Source organism: Nematolebias whitei, chromosome 15 (assembly GCF_014905685.2).
Source record: "Nematolebias whitei isolate Nwh7 chromosome 15, NemWhi1, whole genome shotgun sequence".
Classification (NCBI taxonomy): domain Eukaryota; kingdom Metazoa; phylum Chordata; class Actinopteri; order Cyprinodontiformes; family Rivulidae; genus Nematolebias; species Nematolebias whitei.
Window position 1 is genome coordinate 36,070,201 of NC_056512.1, and position 20,392 is coordinate 36,090,592.

Genomic DNA, 20,392 nt, shown 5'->3' on the forward strand with positions numbered 1-20,392 from the left:
ATATATATATGTATATATATATATATAAAAAATATAAAAAAGCACATATATATATATATAAAAATATATATATATCTATATAAATATATAAATTGTTTATAAGAAATCCATGTACCCAGACAGAAAATAAAAACTGTTTCTATTCTATATATATATATCTATATATATCTATATAGATATATATCTTAATCCTGGCCAGGGACCTTTCTGGGTGGTGTTTGCATGTTCTCTTCGTGCATGTGTGGGTTTTCTCCAGGTACTCCGGTTTCCTCCCACAGACCAAAAACATGCATGTTAGGCTGATTGGTAACTCTAGATTGTCTCTAGGTGTGAGTGAGAGAGTGAATGGTTGTTTGTCTCGTTTGTCTCTATGTGTCCCTGTGATGGAATGGAGACCTGTCCAGGGTGTACACCATCTCTCACACAGTGATGGACATGGACACCAGTGGCCCCCGTGACCCAAAATGGAAGAAGCGGGTAAAAGATGATGTACGGATTTCCAGAAGAAAAAAAAAACAAAAACGTTTAAAATATTGTTACAAAAACTTTGTCATCTTTTCCCTATTTCCATTTCTGCAGATAAAAAAGGAGACAATTCCTGTCATGTAAATGTGTGCTCCTCTTCTAAGGTGGACTTTGACAATATAGACTACGATCACTACCTGCCACTATTCTTTGACGGCTTGTGTGAGACTGCTCATCCATACGAGAGCTTCGCCCGCCAGGGGGTCCACGACCTGTTGGATCACGGAGGCCCCCGAATCCTTCCTGTCATTCCCAAACTCATCATTCCCATTAGAAGTAAGTCTTGGGGTGTTCAAACTCACAATTCATCATTCATACAAAACAAACCGCCTCTATCTGTTTGCTGATGTCATCACATCTTTAACATCTGTTTCTAGAACAACAAAATAAAACAACTTGAAGACAGTTTAAAGACGGTATTATTGTCGATACAGAGTATTTTAAATGTGCCGCAACCAAGACAAAATTAATTTGTGCATTTTAAGTCAGTCCAACGTAACAGTTATTCTTCACTTGAATAGAACTGCATAAACTTTACTGGAAAGATGTGAGGAAATGATTCTAATTTAAGATGAAAAAGTACAAATGTATGCAAATATGTTTTTATTTATGCATTCAAAAGTTGTGGAGCAGTGGACATTTATTTCAGATTTTGTTTCTGGATAACGTTTCTTTTTTTATTTCTGTGTTCACTCTGCCAGCTCCATAGAAATATCACAGACCTGCTAACGAACAACAACACAGCGAGAGTTGCAGGAGTATTTGACTAAAATTCCCTTGACAGCACAGTTATGCTGAGTAGATCCAAAGGCAGTCTATATAACAAAAATCATCTTTTAAGCAGCTTATTAGCTCGATATATTGTCTGCTTCAAGGTGTCCTTAAAGGGGAGCTGCCCTGCAGCAGATGAAGACCGAGTTGTGAGATTCTGAAATACAGTTTCTTGTGAAAACAAAGTCAGTGTCACTTATGTGCTGTCATCTTGAACACAAGTGAAAATCAAACATTCTTTAGTGGTGATTTCTTTCAAACTCAAATTATTTAAGAGACTTAAAGGCCACTACTGCAACGGGGTTGTTTTTCAACACATGCACACAAAAAAAGAAGTCCATTGTCCAAACCAGATGATTTACTTTTAAGGTTGCTTTTAAAATCTACTTTTTCAACTTTCAAGAACGTGACAATTCAAAAACTTGAAAAGTTCCAGATTTTGTGTAATGTATTCACTTTTTATATCTTTTTTTATGTTCAATTCATTGTTTAGGTTCTTACAAACAAAATAGTAAGAATAATGCCAATATATTCTCATTTTTATATCAGAAAATTGTTTTTGAGGCGTACTTTGCTGTTGTCCTTGGTGTGGATGCAATTTCATGATCCATAAACAACTTGACAAAAGATTTAAAATTTGTCATATCTGCGGGTTAATTAACTCTTTTCTCTGTCTAATCTTTGCATCTCTTGTTCTTTTGTATTTTTTTCTATTCTACTGGTTTCTCTTGCTGTTCCATTTGTCTCTTGATCTCTGTATCCCTCCATCTTTACCACCGTTGTTTTCTTTTGTTCTCTCTCTCAGTTGGAGATGAAGTACCAACTAGTCCAGTGATTGGCTTTCACTTACTCCTGCCTCCCCGGTGCTTTTGAAATCGCTGATTGCAGGGAGCCTTGTCCAAATCTGATCCCAACTGTAAAGAAAATTATTTTATGGAAAAGAGAAAGTAAATTTGCTGTGTATCTTTTGTGCGTGCCTGCTAAGCACACACACACAAAAATTACTGCTTTACTTCATGTAACCTCCATCTCTGCTTTTCAGTCTTTTCCCGTTTATCCAGTTTTACCTGAGCCTTCATTTCTGACCTTTGCCTTTCATCTTGCCTTCCAGATGCTCTGAACACAAGGAACCATCAGGTGATGTGTACAACCATAAAAGTCCTGCAGCATCTGATGGTGTCTACAGACAGGGCGGGAGAGGCTCTGGTGCCTTACTTCAGGCAGATCCTGACTGTTTTTAACATCTTCAAGAACAAAAACAGTACGTTTTACAGCACATCTTCCAAAGTTGGGGTTTTTGTTGGATATTTTTAATTATCCTATAATTAACTCATTAATCAAATAAGCCACAGAAGAAGAATCCAAGAAGATTTTTCAACCCAATTTACTTCTTTCAAGGGGTGCAGCATTGAAAACAAGCATACATGATGTAACATGACGCTCTGGTTCATGGTCTGCCTGCGGAGAAAGAGTTAGAAAAAGTTTAAATACCTGTTTTCAGACAGACAACCTCTGCTTCACGGCTCACTGTTGTTGAAGGCGTCACAGTTGATCAGTTATTAGGACTCTCTTGACTCCACACACATGGTTCTATATTAATTTAACATTAAGTGAAAACATCCATGACCTTTACATAACGTCCCCCATCCATTTTGTTAGCTTCTTTATCTCAATCCTGATGCCAACTTTGATCATGTGATCATTGTCATTTCTGTGGTGTCCCCAGATGTAAATCTCTTAGGAAAGAAAGTGGTCAGTTAGCTAATTAGATGAGTTATGGGAGTCTTTTCTCTCTTCATTCCTTCCCATGGCAGTAACAATAACACAATTTAATTAATGAATTTGGGGCACTTTGAAGATTTGCAGGACTTCCCTGACTCCGGAGGCCTGATGTGTAACAAGGATATTGAGTAGAATGAGGTGAATAGGGCTAACGTTCGCTGTGTTTGTTCCTAGTAATTAAGTAAGTACATAAGTAAGTAAGTAAATACATTTTATTTATATACCACCTTTTATAGGTCGGAAACCACAAAGTGCGTTACAGAATACAAGACATAAAAACACAAGATAAATTATAAAAAACACAAAAGATAAAACAACATGCATATGACATAAGACAAAATCAAACTAATTAAAAGCCAATCTGAACAAATGTGTCTTCAGCTGCTTTTTAAAAGAGAATCAAGGCAGCACAAAGTCAGAGGCAATGCATTCCACAGATTGGGGGCCACAGCCCTAAAAGCTTTATCCCCTCTGGTCTTAAAATGAGTCTGTGGGACCATTAACAGCCTTTGACTGGAAGATCTGAGGCTCCGAGAAGAAGAGTAGGGCTATAAGGTCAGAAATATAGACTGGGGCTTGACCACTCAGGTCTCTAAAAGTAAGAATACAATTTTAAAATGAATTCTAAAGCGGAAACCAATGTAAAGAGATTAAAACCAGTGTTACATGCTGTCTTTTCCATGTGTTGGACTATAGACTGCACCGTTAGATTTTCTTTGGTTTTGCTCAATTTAGAGGGTTTTTATTTGTCTGTCAGAGTGGTTATGTGCTTTCCCTTAATCTGAGTCTCTGAATGAATCTTTGTGTATACAAATATAATATAATATAATATAATATAATATAATATAATATAATATAATATAATATAATATAATATAATATAATAAAACTATATAATTTCCCTCTGGGATTAACAAAGTATTTTTGAATTGAATTGAATACTATCCCTACCAAGCTGTGAGCTAATTGCAGCCTCACACACACACACACACACACACACACACACACACACACACACACACACACACACACACACACACACACACACACACACACGGTGCTGGTCGACGTAATGTTTTTATGCTATTAGTGCTTAGTGTATTATTTAGTTGATGTTTTTCTTAGTTCATATCTTAAATTTTATTAGTTTTTTTTTTTTTTTTACATTTTATTGATGGATGCAACTGGGACCCATCACGTTCCACCACACGAACCACATGAGATGCGAATGACAAATAAATCTCTCTGACACGCCATCATTGTGTTTGTAAAAGTGTAAACTTTCAGCTGAGCAGTTAAAAACTCTTCTACCATTCAGTCGTAACAGGCCGCAGCAGAGGGGTACATTAGATTTAGTTAGTCCACTGGGTTTGAAGCCAGACAGGAAGGATGGTGTTTGCCAATTCAGTCTGAAGCAAATTAGTGCAGCGTGGTGGCAGGTGGTTCTTTTCGAGCCCTGATATCACCTCACAGACTGTGATGACCCGGAGCATGCTGATTGTTCTCATGCTGACTGTCTCTTTGTCTTTTTTGTTGCTCAGAGAATCTTGGAGACGCCATTGACTGCAGCCACATGAGAAGAGAAAACATTGCTGACCTGATTCAGGAGACTCTGCAGATGTTTGAACACTACGGAGGCCCAGATGCCTTTAAAAAAATCAAATTAATGATCCCCACCTATCAGTCGTGCATGGACGACTGACGGGCTGTTCTCAGCGTTACACAGTTGTTGACACTTTATGAATCCTCTTCTTTTTTTTCCTCCTCATTCTTTTTAGTTTGATCAGTTTTGTTTATATTTATAAAATAAAGCAGCAATTAAGATATTAGTGTAATGTTTTTTTCTGTATTATTTTATTTAAACATATCAATGAATATTTGGTGTATATTGACTTATGTAAGTTTTATGAAAAGGTCTTAATTTCCAGTGAAACTCAACCCTCAACCGTCCTCTGACTTTACCTCTTTCACAAACTGAAATTAAACAATCCAAGCAGTTTTTGCAACCTACGTTTAGTTAAGTGACACTGAATTATCATATACTCATGATTGTTTTAGCACATAAAGAGCTAATTTTACCCCTCAAAAGCAAATCCAGCTGTATTTATTTCACCACTGTATTCCAGATTCATTCATTATGACCTTGTATCTCAAAATTATGACTTTGAAAGTAAAAGTTATGACATCATTTGACATTTTATTTGTTTTCAGGTGACAGAAACAAGCTTCCCCTGAACAGTCAGTAAGTTTAAAGTACACAATTTATCATACAGAGATGTAATAAGAAGGCTGGCCACTCTAAAATGTGCAGTTTTATCACACAGCACATATGCCACAGATATCTTAAGTTCTGAGGGAGTGTGTGATCTGTGGCATTGTGCTGTGTGGTCAGCCTGAGGCTCACCTGTGCAATAATCATGCTGTCTAATCAGCATCTTGATATGCCACACCTGTGAAGTGGATGGATCATCTCAGCAAAGGAGAAGTGCTCACTAACACATATTTGCACTAATTGTGGACAATATTTGAGATAAAAAGGCCTTTTCTGTACATAGAAAAAGTCTTAGATCTTTAGTTCAGCTCATGAAAATGGGAGCAAAAACAGAAGTGTTTCATTTATTTTTGTCTAGTGTATATTTACATACACACATATGTATATAGACTTAATGATTATAGATAGATAGATAGATAGATAGATAGATAGATAGATAGATAGATAGATAGATAGATAGATAGATAGATAGATAGATAGATAGATAGATAGATAGACTTTTATTGTCATTCATACACCAAACTGTATTAGAATGAAATGTCATAGGCTCAGTTGAAAGAAAGAAAAAGAAAAACTGAGATGTAGTCTGTAAAAAGAAATGCAACCCACTGGAATAGAATAATACGTATGAAAGTCATACATCTACTGCATGGCACTATAATGGTACGGGAAACACTGACATACTCTAAAATATTTTGATTTTGTACTTTAACAAACTGTCCGTTAGTAAACTAACAGCAAACTATAATTAATCTATATGCCTTCTTGAAATTTTCGATGACATTTATGTTCATTTGACGGAACATTTTGGTGTGCTGACATTACTGACCCTTTTTGAATTTTGGTCCTGTAGTTCTGAGGTTAGTCCACTAGATGGCAGTGATGCTGCCTGGCTCTCAATCCGCCTACACTTTCCACTTTTCTGGTGAATTTTTCTCCACATGACAAACCTGTTGGAAAATAAATGTGAGCTTTAAAGTGATGTAGCAACAACAACAACAAAAAAATCACTTTTTAAAATATGTGTAAGTTCTGGCTAACATGCAAAGCTTTACGGTAAACACTTTCAAAATAAACTTTTTTTTTCCCTTTGCGGTTCAACTGTGTTCATGATAAAATTATCCTATTAAATAATACAAAAACATGTTTTTGCTATTATCATTTTAAATACAGATTTGTGCTGCCGTCCAGTATCACCGTGTTACAACATGTGACACTAATCGTTACAGTGAGCAGGCTTCCGTAGTACCCTTTTTTGACAGGGCAACAAATACAGCCAGGACACCGGTGTGCATCAGAAATAATGACGTCAGCGTAAATCCGTCTCAGCGGATGTTGGCTCTCAGAAGCGCCGGAGCAGCTAACGTTAAAAACAATTTCAGTCACAACACGGGTTGGGCGTGTTTCTAACACATTCAGGTAATTTGACTTTCTGCTGGTCGACATTCGTTTCGTTATAAAAATGAAAGAACCTATGTCTAAATGCTCAATGCGTTAACTTAATGTGCGTGTTTCCGCATCTTTAATCTTTAGTTTCTGTTTCCAGAATCATGGCGACGTTAGCTGGCTAGCTAATGACAGCTAGCTTTTAAGCTGTTTAAAAGCGAACGACTAAGCTGAGCTCAAATAAACGCTGTCAGTTGCCTTCAGCTAAATGAAAGAAATGATATAGAATGTGTGTTTGAGCTGATATTTAATTAATCATCTCGTCGCTTATTCGTTAGCTAGCAAACAAGTTCTTAGAATAACCGCTTATTTTAAATAAACGCACCAGTTTAAGGTTAAACCAGTGCATCTGTTCGTTCAAGTAGCTTCGAGCAGGATGATCCACCAGTGGATTTAAAAATAACTTTCTCACAATTAAACGAGAGAAACTAGCTGTTAGAAACAATAAACTTCAGTTTTGGACAGTGATCATATGTAGTAATTTAAAAAAAAAACATTCTTTTGTTATGCTATAAATAACAAGGGTCATTCATTGTGTGCATTAATTAGTACAAATGCATAACGTTTTAAAAAAAGTGTGCCTATGTATCAAATTGATGTTGATGACTAAGATTAATATTATTGAACACATCACAGCTCCTGGTAGAGTTGTCCGGCTCCTCAGGTGGAAACTTTTTGTTCTCAGTAGCAACAGGTAAATCTGAACCATCTGCAGTTGAGTCGTCTTCGTACACGAATGTTCCTAAATGTTCTGGACTTTGTCAAAGAAAACTTGAGCAATGCATGTAGTCATCACATGCATGATTTAAGCTGAGATTAAGCTGCACTTCTTGCTGAAACTTGAGCAGTGTAATGAAATGGCAAGGACAAATCCTTGTTACTTTCTTTATCTTGCTGATAATTATCTGGGGTTTTCAGTACTGCAGCTTTTTTTGTTGAAGTCAAACTTTTGACCTGTTTGCAGACAGATGGTGTTTATGTATATTGTGTTTATATGTATTTATCCTCATTTGAAAGTTAGCAGTTTTGTAAAAAATGGTTTTGAGAGAAATGAGTTGAGTCTCAAAGTGTGCATGTTTTATTCCACAGAGGGTAAGCTGGCCTGCAGAGCTGTGATCGAAGTCGGCGTGTGGGATCCATCTACGAGACTAAATCTGTAGCCAGTATGTCCAGTGATCCTCCCCCTCCGTATCCCGGAGGTCCCAGTGCTCCTCTCATTGAGGAGAAGAATGGACAACCTGGTAAGAGTGTATTGAATGTTAATAAGTCCTGGGTCAGGGTCAGACCATACCATACCAGCTTTATTTATAAAACACTTTAAACAACCGCAGGACCAAAGTGCTGTGCAGTTACAGTTAATAGAACCAAATAGCAGTCACAATACATAATAAAACGTATGAAAGCAAATCAAAAACAGCCTTATGTTAAACAAAAATAAATGGATTGAGCAGTTAAACGTTAAAATAAACTAAAACTGGACTAAAAATCAATGTTTCACGTGGTGTCAAAAGCCAAAGAGAAGAGATTAGTTTTAAGAAGTGATTTAAACACGGGGAGCACGCCTGTCTGATGCTCAAAGGCAGGTTGTTCCACATTTTAGGAGCAACAGTGGAGAAAGCACGATCCCCTCCAAAGCTTTCGTTATATTTTTGGGATGCTCGGCAGCAGCTGGTCTGCTGACCTGAGCGAACAGGAAGGAGTGTAGTTGTGTTCAAGAGCAAAAGTACCGACGGATTGAAAACCCTCTTTAAATAATAGGGGGGGGGGGGGGGGGCAAAAGGTCAGTTCAGTTCTCAGTGTGAACTCAGATTAAGAGTAGATCTTTGTTTTGTCCAGTTTCAGAGAACAACGTAGCGTTTTCCAAAACGACATGACTGAATCATATTTCATTATAATCTGACGTTCACTTGATTTGGGATTTAATGTGGATTATCTTATGCTGTGTTTTCAACCTTCATGTAAAATTTTATGCAAAGCTGTTGGCCTTTATTTTCAGTTTTTGATCTCAAGTTAACTTTGTAACCCACTTCTTGCTACACATTATCATAGAGTTGCCGTAATAAATAATGGGAACTTTAACTGCATCAAACGGTGCTGTGAATCTGAACGTGTGATTTATTAGTTCCAGTATTTACGACACTGGTGTCAGATATGCTGTTCGCTTGATTAGACGTATCTTGACTCCCTCCTTGTGCAGATCTGTGCTCATGTTGTTTTTGTGTGTTATCTTTCAGGAACAGTAAGAACAGCTCCTCCACAAGGACATCCATTTCCTCCAGATTATGGACCTCCACCCTATGAGGGCCCCCAACCAGGCTTTCTACCCCCACATGTCCCTGGAGAAGGTCCCATGCCCATGCCTATGCCAACACAAGGTGCTCCACCTGTCCACAAATGTCTTTTAGTTTTTTTTCTTGAGGAAAAAGCAATCATACTCCAATGACTCCTTCAGACATTAAACTCTAAAAATGCCTGTGACTAATTTTGTGGATTTTTTTTTTAGCAATACTCCTTTTAGATACATTGTCGTTTTATCTGCTCATGCTTGAGTAGCACGTTCATTTATAACACCAGTATATTTTCAAGGCCTCATCAAGTTCTTAAATATGATTCCTCTTTTCTACACAGCTCAAGACAGTTCACGCTTTTTGTTTTTGAATGCAATTTAAAAAAAAAATAAATGAGTATATTATTCATTCCTTTCAGGGGGCCCCTACCCACCTCCGCCCGGTCACTTTGCTCAGCCAATGCCAGGACATACGGGTCCAGGTCCCAGTCACTTTGTCCACATGGGAGGACACACAGCGACCGTCCTGGCTCCTCCAGGTGCAGCCACCACTGTGACCGTACTGCAGGGTGAAATGTTTCAGACCTCACCGGTGCAGACCGTGTGTCCACACTGCCAGCAGGCTATCGTCACCCGCATCTCTCACGACGTCGGCCTCATGAACACACTCTTCTGCCTCTTCTGTTTCTTTGTAGGGTAAGTCAGCCAGGGGTTAGGAGTAACGTGTATAGTTTTATTTAGCTCAGCTATGATTTAGCTTCAAGTTTTTGACATATTTAAATGATGTTAGGATCATGCTGCGGTAACGTAAATTACTGAAACCTTCATCATTAATATAAGAAGGTGGTAAAACCATGCTCAACCATGAGATGCACGGCAGCATTGGGTTTTTGAATTTTCAAACGTAGAAGCATTTAGTTAAATTTTAATATTTCTATCGGTGTCGGTCATGAAACGTTAAGACGAGGAAAAAGTTTGGGTGGTTTTGTTACAAATTTATTTGGCATCATTAATCTGTCTACATGCGCTTCTGACTTGCGCCGAGTTAAAATTAACAGACGTTAACAAGTCTGACCTTTAGTGACATACTCTTATTCTGATAGAATTACTTTTAGCTGGAAATGTTGCTTGTATGAAAAAACCTAATGTCAGCAAGTGAAGAGCTCATGCACGTCTTTGCACTTTTTTTAAATCCACTCTGCTCTCTTCAGGTTATATTTATTAAAAAGTAAGTTAATAAAATGGTATTTGAAATTAGAATAAATTAAAAAAAACTTCATTAATTCAAAAGTTTTCTTTCTTCATGCTAGATGCCTCTTCAGTCAAACCTTTAAGTTAACAGGATTTTTTTAACTTGTTTTTCAATAAGCACAAGTCTTATTCTACATGTGGTGTAGGAAAGCAGACGTTATCCAACTGAAATGAGTTGCTGCTGTTTTAAAGGCTATATCAAACAGAATTTCAGAGAATATTTTCAGAAAATTCTTATCCCAAAATTTCTTGAAAGGTGTGTCCCAGAGCTGTTGATGCAAAGTATTAAATTATTAAGAAGGGGGGAATGTGTTGTAACTCTGCTAATGACTGGTGTGTCTTAGCCAATCAAAGCGCTCGCTCACAGAACATGATCAGCTCTGACTCAGACTCCGAAACACAGAAGAACGATAGCTCAACAAAAACTGGCTTTTGTGGAGTTTATTAAAAAAAATCCCATCCCTTGAGCAAATGATAAGCCTCGCTATTCTTAAGTGTTTCAGCCGTGGGACAGTTAGCCCTTCACCCTGCAAAGATTTACAAATTCACATTCACAAAATAATCCATCACATTCGGCCTTAAGCTACTTCTTTGTATCCAAAATGCAAATATTAAGACCTTTTCTCAGCCAGATACTTTGTCATGATTTGAGACTTCAGGCATCTTATAGCATTGCTACTTTGAAGTCTCCACATAGAGCTGCATCTCATAGACCGGCATGCACACAAATCAACACAGCACATTGAAGAAGGATTTACAGTTCAAACATGTAAGCTCTTGTTTTTGTCGTTCACAGGTGTGATCTTGGCTGCTGTTTGATTCCCTGCCTGATTGATGACCTCAAGGATGTGACACACACCTGCCCTTACTGCAAGGGCTATATTTACACATACAAGCGTATCTGCTAACCACCGACAGCTGTTTGCCACAAAGCCATGTACCAGTCCATGTATATCTACACGAACTCGCAGTCCGCTCTGCTGGTAGTGACGGCAGCTTCCTCCTTTTCATTTCTGCATAGTGTTGTGTAGCGCTCTTTCACTGTACTTGCAGTTTTCTCATCTGCTCACAGGATATTTCTGTATATATCCTTCTGTATACTTCTCTAATGTATAAAATTTATTTCAAATGTACAAATTGTTGAGCAGCAGAATATTAAAAAAAGGGGACTAAAAGAACCAGAACCTGACAGGTTGCAGATGCTGACTATTTTCTGCCTGCAGCCATTTATGTGAGGTTATGCATGTGGAGGAGGAAAAATACAAAAAAAACTGTGAAAATGTTATTTAACAATCTTCTGTGAAATTTGGTAAGAAATATGCATATGAAGGGGATAATGTTTTCATCCTAGACATTTTATCTGATATTTTAATATGTTGAGAATTGATAACATTTGTTGCCCGTTTCATTTTGTTCACGTAAACTTGAGTTTTTCCTTCGTTACTAACTTACCATCACTGCTTGTGTAATGTGAAAAAGTACTCGTTTAAACTGTTGCATTTATGTTACATGCTACGTTTATTTATATTCTAGGATCCAGTCGGTAGTCACAATGTTTAGTGACTGTTTAGTCGTTGCCCATCAACGCTTTTGTCCTCAATGTATTTAGTTTTGATAATCAAGTTAACATTTGCACAAGTTTAAATACACATTTTGTGTTCATTAAAAGATGATTCTCTGGTGAGTAAAAGCAACATGTTGTTTGGCTTTTACTTGTCTCGTCAGCTAGTCGAGTGAATAAAGCACATGCTCACTTATTCAGAGTATAGTGACGGTGACAGCTGTCACAAATAAAAGATCAACCACGGCATCTTGGTAGTGCTGAATGAGTTCGCTGCATCATGCTGATGCTCCACTTCATACTGTCGATTATAAGCTCCCAGATATTTGCAAAGTAATAAGATATTTAAAAACATGGGTGCAAAACCATCATTTTCATTGCTAAGATGCATGCTAGAGACAAAGGAATGTCAACTGATTAGTGAGATATTAATAAGCTTCAATAAAGTAATTAAACTTGTTGCTAAATAAGTGAATTCACTGGATATTTTACTGACAGTGAACCTATGCTGACACACCTTAGAATGTCCTTTTTATAATTCACTAGTGCTTATCGAGTAAAGTCAGCAACTGTTATCGACTCACTCCGACTCAAATGTGCATCTGATTTTTTTTTATTTTTAGGATTTAAATCAAGACAGATCTGTGCAAAATAAAAAGATATGGATTGCCTCAAATTTGAATGAATGTACTGCTCTAAATGTGATGTATACTTATGGAAGTACATTTATTTGACTGCTGTACACGGGTATTATTTTATCAATAAAAATCATGAAAGGAACACTTAAATTATCTACCAAATGTGTGCAACCTGACGTAAACAAGTGAAAATCTTTTAATCTCTCCATCGATGTCCACACTGGGGATTGCAGCATTTGTAGAAAGTAGTCATTGGTTCATCAGCTGATCGGGTCTGAATCTGCATGAAATACGCCCGAGGATGCCCACACTTTGGACAAGTTTCTGCACAGAAATAAAAACAAAAATGCCAGTCTGCCATCAAAGCCTGCTTCCACAAAAAAATACGGTACAAATACAAACTTGAGATTCTGCGCTTGTCTGAATCCAACATATTTATTAACCCACACAAACTAGAACCAGCTCAGTATCAGTCAATGTGTGAAGTAGTTCACAACAACCTTTTTATATTTTATTTTATAGTTTGCAATGAATTAACACTTCAGAAATTAGCAATACAGCTCAAACGGATTGTACATTTACCAACACGTTAACACACAATTCATTATAATGTGTTAAATGATTATTACAAATACCCATAGTGGGCAAGTAAAAACCTGTTTCAAATAAAAGGGGAGAAATCCTGTAGACAAATTTATTTAACCTTTATTTATACAGGTCACTGAGTCACGAGGACTCATTTCAAGAGACTGGGAGCAGATGGGGGTTAAATGCCTTGCTCAAGGGTCCAGAGTGGGGCAAATGAAGGTGGAGGGAGGTATGGGTAAAGGTACCACAACAAAACCGTTATCTTTTTTTTTTTTTAAAGAATAAAGAAGTCATGAAATTGTCCAAATAAAACCTAAACTTGTTTAATTATAAACAAACCCACAGACCATATTTTAATTTAAAGGGTTTTACCTGGTGTCGAGTCCACGTTTTCCCACGCTGCAGCTCCACCAAGAACATCATCCACCTCTTTTAATTTGGGATACTTTCGGTTGTTTACCTTCGAGAAAACAAAGAGAGAGAGACGTACATTCATTAAATCTCACCATCTTTCTGAAAAGTTTGTGCACCGACCGGAAACCCACCTTTCTAGTGACGTTGTGTACGTAAGGACAGGTGTTACATGCGAATCTCATGCACCTCTGTCCCTCTTCGACGACTAAAACGTTCCCGCATGTCGGACAAAACAGTAACATATTGTTACGGAAGGCAAATGTATTTAAAATGAATCGTTGAACAAAAATTCAGGCTTTCTGTTTACTATAAATCCTTTGCTGGACAGACCGGAAGTGTCGCAGATAAAACAGCTCGGTCGAAAGCAGAGGCAGGAAGTATTTTTCGGTCGAAAATACATTTTTGATTTAATATTAACAATATAATATCAGTAATAAGTTGATAATATTTATGATGAAACCCAACAAGCGAATTAATTTCGTGTTTTTATGAATTCTGAAACAACTTGTTTAATTTTCACTAAGCGGAACTTCGTATGAACAGCTGCATTTATTTCCGGTACAAGATTAGTGCTGTACAAGGATGTGGAATTTGCCATAAATAAGTTCAATTTAAATGTGTTTGGTAGCACCTTTTTCAAGTCTTCTTATAAAATACGAAGCGTTGTGAAATGTTTCATTTACATGAAGCCTTTTCCAGCAGATAATTCAGACTGTTGGTGGTTTTGTTGATGGAGGAGGAGCAGCGTCCAGACGCTCCACCTGGAGCTGAAGGAGGACAGTTTCTGCAGGATGAGGTGAAAAGGGAGACCCTGACGGATGAGGAGGTGAAAAGGGAGACCCTGACATATGAGGAGGCTACATTCGCAGAGGAGGAAGATGAAGATGCTCTCCCACATTCAGAGATTCTGGATATTTTCGAGGAGGGACTCGCTCGACTTGTGCAGGACCCTTTACTGTGTGACCTGCCAATCCAGGTGTTTTCTCCAAGAGGATATTAAAAACATCGTTTTTTTGTATGACACTAGGCATTCAAATTAAATAATTACATTGTCTTTTTCGATTAATGTGTTGAGGCTTAAGTAGATCTTGTTTTTTTCTCACACAGAAATGAATAATGAAGGTTTAAACAACTTTAGTTATAATTTCAGAATGAACTGTATTTTTTATTTATTTGCAAAAAAATATACTTTATGCATGTCTTACAGTGCTTTTAGTGAAGGTTGAACCCACCTAAAATGAACTAGGTGCAATCATAGAAAAAAAAAAAACCAACATATTTTTATTATTTCAAAAGTTTTAGGCTTCAGAACACAAACGAGCGCATAATTTGTGCTCATCAGTTCTTTAATTTAGATAAAAGCAGCAAAACAACATATCATACCCTTTACTTATTTTATAGACAAAAAACAAGTATAAAAATGTACATACAATTGTGGTTTTTTTTTTCTTCTGAAACCGGATGATGTTTTTCTTCAGGTGACACTGGAAGAGGTGAATTCTCAGATTGCTTTGGAGTATGGTCAAGCCATGACCGTGAATGTTGTAAAGGCAAACAGTGAAATAATGCGTAAGTCATTAATCTTTCCTTTTTTTTTTTTTGTATTTTGGGGAATCCCATTTTTATTTTTCAGTTAATGAATGTCTGAGCCTAACACAAACCACTTGTAGTTGTCTAATAATTGATTATTATTATTGTTTTCACCATTTTGGAAAATAAAAGCCATAGTTGTGGTTCAGAATGCAACAGTCCTTGACCTGAAGAAGGCCATTTGTAGATTTATGGAGCTAAAACAGCAACGAGAAGGTGGAATAAAACATATCAGCTGGTAAGAACATTGAATAAAATAAAAAAATCAATGAAAAACAATAAAAAGGCTAATGATAATTAATGTTTCTCTTTTTGTTTCTTCAGGAAATACATTTGGAGAACTTACCATTTAATATTTCAGGGTGAGAAGCTTGAAGACGACACAATGAGGCTTAAAAAGTGAGTTTAAAATCAAACTGCCACGTGTAACTCAGTCAGTTTTACAGATATTGAGCTAAATTTAATGTGGTAGTAGCTGAGAGTCATTCACAGCACATACCCTGAGCTTGATCTTGCATTAGCGCACAACACCAATGTCAAAAGTTGGAGCAAAATGGTTTCAACTTCCCAATTTCTCAATTACGTTAGTCTAAAACTGGTGTGAAAGGCAGAGGGTGATGTGCATTCCTTCAAGAAACTCGAGCTCTTTAATTTTGATGTTTTTGTGTTTTCAGTTACGGGATCAGAAACCGAGATGAGGTGACGTTCATGAAAAAACTGAGGAAAAAGTGACGTCACCTCCTCACATAAGAGGAAAAAAACGCATCTTCCTGCAGAATCGAACAGTGCTGTCAAGTTTCTAGATTAGACAATGACTTTACACTAATAAACCCTGTTTTTATTATTATTATGTTATTTTGTAGTATATTTCTTGATCTAATCCCTGTACTGAGACTGTTTTTAAAAAAGGCTATTGAAGATGTTGGGGCAGAAAAACTTTGGGCTGTATATATATATATATATATATATATACAGATATATATATATATATATATATATATATATATATATACTCAGTAGATTTTGTTTAATGATTCTACATAAATTAAACTTCAGTATTTTTTATTTTTGTGTTTCAATTACATCATAAAGAGCAGTTATAAATTCCACCTAATAATTTGCATATTTCCTGATAAAAAGGAACAGTGTTCTTTTGTTCAGTTCCTGTCATGTTACCCACAGAGGACACGGCAGAGACAGCGGAAGCGGTTGGGTAATACAGTACTGGAATTTTCTACAGGTTTATTTTTTACAACACTTTATAGAGATAATTGTTTAAAAATATGTTTTATTAGTACTGTTCTTTTTCTAGCCTATGTTTTTTTAATTCTTTTTTATTACAAATGTAATTCATTAGTTGGTTTATGGATTTTTTTATTTATTTTTTGCTTTGACATGACACAACAGGTAAAATAACAAGCCTTGGTTTTTAAGCTAAAATTTGCTTTCTAATAGTTGCATCTAAAAAACATTAGAATATTGTGAAAAGTTCATTTCAGAAAGTGAAACATATAAATTTGTTACATATAGAGTGAAATATTTTAAGCTTTTATTTCTTGTAATTTTGATGATTATGGCTTACAAGTAATGAAAAACTAAAATTCAGTGTCTCGGAAAATGAAAACATTTTAAACTCCTGGTGTTGCATCCTAATCAGCTGATTACCTCCTGGACATGGGCTACAAATGTTTCATTCCTCAAGTCTGAAGTTCCCGAACCAGAGACATCAGAAGTGTCTTACCTGCTGAGGAGAACTGGACTGTTGCTCAGTGGTTCAATGTCTTTTTCCAGATGAAAATACATTTTCATGTCATTTGGAAATCAAGGTCCAAGAGTCCACGTTGCTTGAAGTCCAGTGGGAAGTTTCCACAGTCAGTGGTGGTTTTGGGTCCCTGTCCTCTGCTGGTGTTGATCCACTGTGTTTTCTGAAGTCCACACAGGACATTTTAGAGACTTCATGCTTCCTTCTGCTGATGATTTATGGATAAGCTGATTTCATTTTCCAGCAGGGCTTTGCTCCTGCCCACACTGCCAAAGGTACCATTCATTCAACCTTTATTTATACACGTTAGTCTCATGGAGCCTTGAGGATTCATTTACAAGAGAGACCTGTAAATGAACCAAAAGCTGTGGAATATTCTAATTTTCTGAGACACAGAGTTTTGTTTTTTTCATGATCTGTAAGACATAATCAGCATTACATATTTACATAAAGGCTTGAAATATTTCACTTTCACAATACTCTGATTTTTTTTTTACATGCACCTGTATACTTTAAACAGACCAAACATGTTAACTGAACTGATGAAGCTATTAGAATTTAAAGCAGTTTAAGTGAAACATGGAAAAGTTAAGTCTGCACCGTTTTGATGGTGATGAAGCAAATTAGGAGAAAAAACAATTAACATGCACCTTTATATTACTGAAACGAGACAAAAAAATCTAATAGTCTGAAAATAAATAGTAAAGTTGTGACCGAAATATCACAGAAGAAGCAAGGTAGAACAAAATTATGTACTTTAATATTTTTTCACAGTAATTTGCATGATGATTTATGTCAAAGAAATCAACGTTTAAAAGCTTGTTCAATGTACAGGATGAGCTCTAATGGCACCTTATGTCACATCTCATACCATACCATACCATACCATACCATACCATACCATACCATACCATACCATTTTATTTATAGAGCACTTAAAACAGCGGCAAGGCCAACCAAAGTGCTGTATAGACAGAAAAACAGGCAACACACAAAGCAACATACAAAAATGAAGTTAAATCAGAATATAGACATAAAAACGTTGCAGATAATAAATATGACAACTAACCTGTGTGAAGCAAACAGGTTCATACACAGATCATCTGGTGTTGAAAGCTACGGCGGTAGTAGTGGGTTTGTAAGCGGGATTTGAAAACCGAGAGGGAGGGGGCCTGTCTGACAAGCAGAGGTAACTCGTTCCAAAGTCTTGGTCCTGCGACAGAGAAGGCCCTGCCACCTCTGCACTTAAGACGAGTTCCTGGAACTGTGAGGAGCAACTGGTCCGTTGACCTCAGAGAACATGGTGGGACATACGGTTGTAGCAAATCAGAGAGATAGGGGGGCGCGAAACTGTTCAGCGATTTGTAGACATACAGAAGTGTTTTGAACTGGATTCGAACGAAGATAAACCAGTAGCCATGCAGTGAGGCCAAAACTGGTGTAATGTGCTCTCTTTTGCCTGTACTAGTTAAAAATTGGGCTGCTGCATTCGGAACCAGTTGTAGTCGTGCAATGGAGGTCTGACTGATACCAAACAGGAGCAAGTTGCGGTAATCAAGCCTAGATGTAATGAATGCATGTATTACTGTCTCCAGGTTATCTTTGAACAATATGGGCTTCAGTTTAGAAAGTCGCCTCAGTTGGAAAAAACAGAATTTAACAATAACAATCTCATGGTCACACCCAGGTTGTGGAGGGAAAAAAAAGTAATGTAATGGCTTTAAGTCTGTATGATTAATTCCAAAAGGTATGTATCGTATTTTTTGGACTATAAGGCGCACTTAAAAGCCTTTAATTTTCTCAAAAATCAACAGTGAGCCTTACAATCCAGTGCTCCTTATGTATTGATTCTGGTGACCTCGAACCGATTTGATGTGGTACACAGCGCTCAAAAATCTGTCAAAATATTTTAGTTTCGCTTAATGCGCCTTATAATCCAGTGCCCCTTATAGTCCAATGATTTTTTTTTTTTAAAGTTACAAATTTTCATCTCCTTCTCTAAGGGCATCAATAAACGAAAGGGCGCTCTAGGTTTATTTGCAATTGCTCGCTCACAAAATAACCACAGCCAATACATGCCCTAAAATATGTGACCTGACAGATAACGTTCAACGCCTTCCCTTTGTTTCAGCTGTCGTCATGACTGCTCCAGACATATTTACAGATCTGAAACACATTGCTCTGAAGAAGCAACAGCTCGAGGAGAGAAGGAAAATTCTTTGCATATTTCAAGAGTTAAGGAAACGTGCCGAGTTCGGCCAAACAGGTGACATCAAAAGAGAGGAAAATAAACCTGATGAATAAAAGTCATTCCTTGTTTTTTATTCTGTGACTTATATATTTTTTTACCACCAGAAGAAGCAGCTGCAACACAAAAAGAGATAAATGATATCGACAAAGAGCTGAAAGAACTGGATGGAAAGAAGACTGAGCTCCAAAGAACTTATGAAAACATTTTAGCCGACAATAAAGTCAAGAATGGTAACTGCAAACAAGAACAAACCCATAGTTCTACACTTTTGAGTCTTGTGACATCATTTATCCCTTTTCTTTTGGTATTACAGGACCAGAGTTACAGCCCGGTTCTCATCACGACTCGATCGTTTACTACATCGAGCTTCCTCCGGCGTATCCACGTGAGCCAGCAAACCGTGCAAACTCATTTGTGTCAACTAAAACGTCTGTCATGAAACACAGCCAAAAGATACAGAGGGAGATCAGCTGTCGCATCTTAAAATGTTACTTTTGTTTTCATCTTGAAAACGGTTTAGGTGGCAGAGATCGATGATTTGTTTTGAATTTGATATATGCAAAATACTAATTTAGGCAGTTTTAAGTTAAAGTAATAGCATTCCTTGAAGACACTCGCATCGCCTGCTGCCTTTTCGTTCCAGAGTTTTAGACTGTAGATCACCTTACCATGAGAAATAGATGTTTTGATCAAACCTAGTAGCCTTGGATACAAATGCGACACTGCAAGAAGTCAAACTCAGAGTATAACTTTTAGCTACTACCACAACAAATTTTAGCTCGATATTTTAAAAATTGCTTGGGTTATAGCCATTTTTGTTTCGACTAATGTTAAAGACCAGGGGTGGACATCATGAAGTGGGTTGACTCCAAAAGTTAAACATTTGTAGATGGATATCCAGCAATTGCATTTCAAGAGTTTTATTAAAATCCATCCAGTGCTTCATGAGATATTTTGCTAACAGATAACATTTTAAACAAAAATATTTCTCAGTTTCAAAGTCACTTTATTGTCAAAACTGCAATATGTACAGCAGCATATGAAGTGAATGTACAGAGGAAATGGATGAAGTCCTTGATATTGGTATAGGTAAAGTGACTATGCAATAAGGCTAGTAAAAATATATATATCAACAGTAGTGAAATATAAACAGTAGTATGAATATGAACAGTAGTATGAATATGAACAGTAGTATGAATATAAACAGTAGTATGAATATGAACAATAGTGTGAATATAAACAGTAGTATGAATA

The 20,392-nt window shown here is 36.8% G+C and overlaps 5 protein-coding genes across 5 annotated transcripts in view; 4 read left to right on the forward strand and 1 right to left on the reverse strand.

The window, feature by feature from the left end:
- pacrg (PARK2 co-regulated) overlaps positions 1 to 4,780 on the forward strand; it is an 8,141-nt gene extending 3,361 nt beyond the window's left edge. The window contains exons 3-5 of the mRNA XM_037689145.1: positions 630 to 801; positions 2,408 to 2,557; positions 4,620 to 4,780. Of these exons, the coding sequence (XP_037545073.1) occupies positions 630 to 801; positions 2,408 to 2,557; positions 4,620 to 4,780 (483 nt within the window). The remainder of the gene's footprint in view (positions 1 to 629; positions 802 to 2,407; positions 2,558 to 4,619) is intronic.
- The window catches only part of LOC119421774 (inactive rhomboid protein 1), a 952,927-nt gene that overhangs the window by 55,908 nt on the left and 876,627 nt on the right, over positions 1 to 20,392 (forward strand). The gene's annotated exons all lie outside the window — the stretch shown is intronic.
- On the forward strand, positions 7,906 to 12,305 carry cdip1 (cell death-inducing p53 target 1). The gene is made up of 4 exons (XM_037689146.1): positions 7,906 to 8,037; positions 9,031 to 9,171; positions 9,503 to 9,779; positions 11,131 to 12,305. Exons 1-4 carry the CDS (start codon positions 7,962 to 7,964, stop codon positions 11,240 to 11,242), a joined length of 606 nt encoding a protein of 201 aa, XP_037545074.1. The 5' UTR covers positions 7,906 to 7,961; the 3' UTR covers positions 11,243 to 12,305.
- polr3k (polymerase (RNA) III (DNA directed) polypeptide K) lies at positions 12,493 to 13,874 on the reverse strand. Its single transcript, XM_037689149.1, has 3 exons — positions 13,667 to 13,874; positions 13,494 to 13,581; positions 12,493 to 12,857 (listed from the first exon to the last, which is right to left on the reverse strand). Exons 1-3 carry the CDS (start codon positions 13,775 to 13,777, stop codon positions 12,730 to 12,732), a joined length of 327 nt encoding a protein of 108 aa, XP_037545077.1. The 5' UTR covers positions 13,778 to 13,874; the 3' UTR covers positions 12,493 to 12,729.
- On the forward strand, positions 14,110 to 15,969 carry snrnp25 (small nuclear ribonucleoprotein 25). The gene is made up of 5 exons (XM_037689147.1): positions 14,110 to 14,511; positions 15,014 to 15,104; positions 15,258 to 15,363; positions 15,450 to 15,524; positions 15,800 to 15,969. Exons 1-5 carry the CDS (start codon positions 14,266 to 14,268, stop codon positions 15,855 to 15,857), a joined length of 576 nt encoding a protein of 191 aa, XP_037545075.1. The 5' UTR covers positions 14,110 to 14,265; the 3' UTR covers positions 15,858 to 15,969.

Excerpts from the sequence above, each read along its gene's own strand:
- cdip1 (XM_037689146.1), top strand. The coding sequence starts at position 7,962 with ATGTCCAGTGATCCTCCCCCTCCGTATCCCGGAGGTCCCAGTGCTCCT. Across the intron at positions 9,172-9,502 it reads CATGCCTATGCCAACACAAG|GGGGCCCCTACCCACCTCCG; the intron begins GTGCTCCACCTG and ends CATTCCTTTCAG. Across the intron at positions 9,780-11,130 it reads CTCTTCTGTTTCTTTGTAGG|GTGTGATCTTGGCTGCTGTT; the intron begins GTAAGTCAGCCA and ends TGTCGTTCACAG.
- snrnp25 (XM_037689147.1), top strand. The coding sequence starts at position 14,266 with ATGGAGGAGGAGCAGCGTCCAGACGCTCCACCTGGAGCTGAAGGAGGA. Across the intron at positions 14,512-15,013 it reads TGTGTGACCTGCCAATCCAG|GTGACACTGGAAGAGGTGAA; the intron begins GTGTTTTCTCCA and ends GTTTTTCTTCAG. Across the intron at positions 15,105-15,257 it reads GGCAAACAGTGAAATAATGC|CCATAGTTGTGGTTCAGAAT; the intron begins GTAAGTCATTAA and ends GGAAAATAAAAG.
- polr3k (XM_037689149.1), bottom strand. The coding sequence starts at position 13,777 with ATGTTACTGTTTTGTCCGACATGCGGGAACGTTTTAGTCGTCGAAGAG. Across the intron at positions 13,582-13,666 it reads TACACAACGTCACTAGAAAG|GTAAACAACCGAAAGTATCC; the intron begins GTGGGTTTCCGG and ends GTTTTCTCGAAG. Across the intron at positions 12,858-13,493 it reads AAACGTGGACTCGACACCAG|AAACTTGTCCAAAGTGTGGG; the intron begins GTAAAACCCTTT and ends ATTTCTGTGCAG.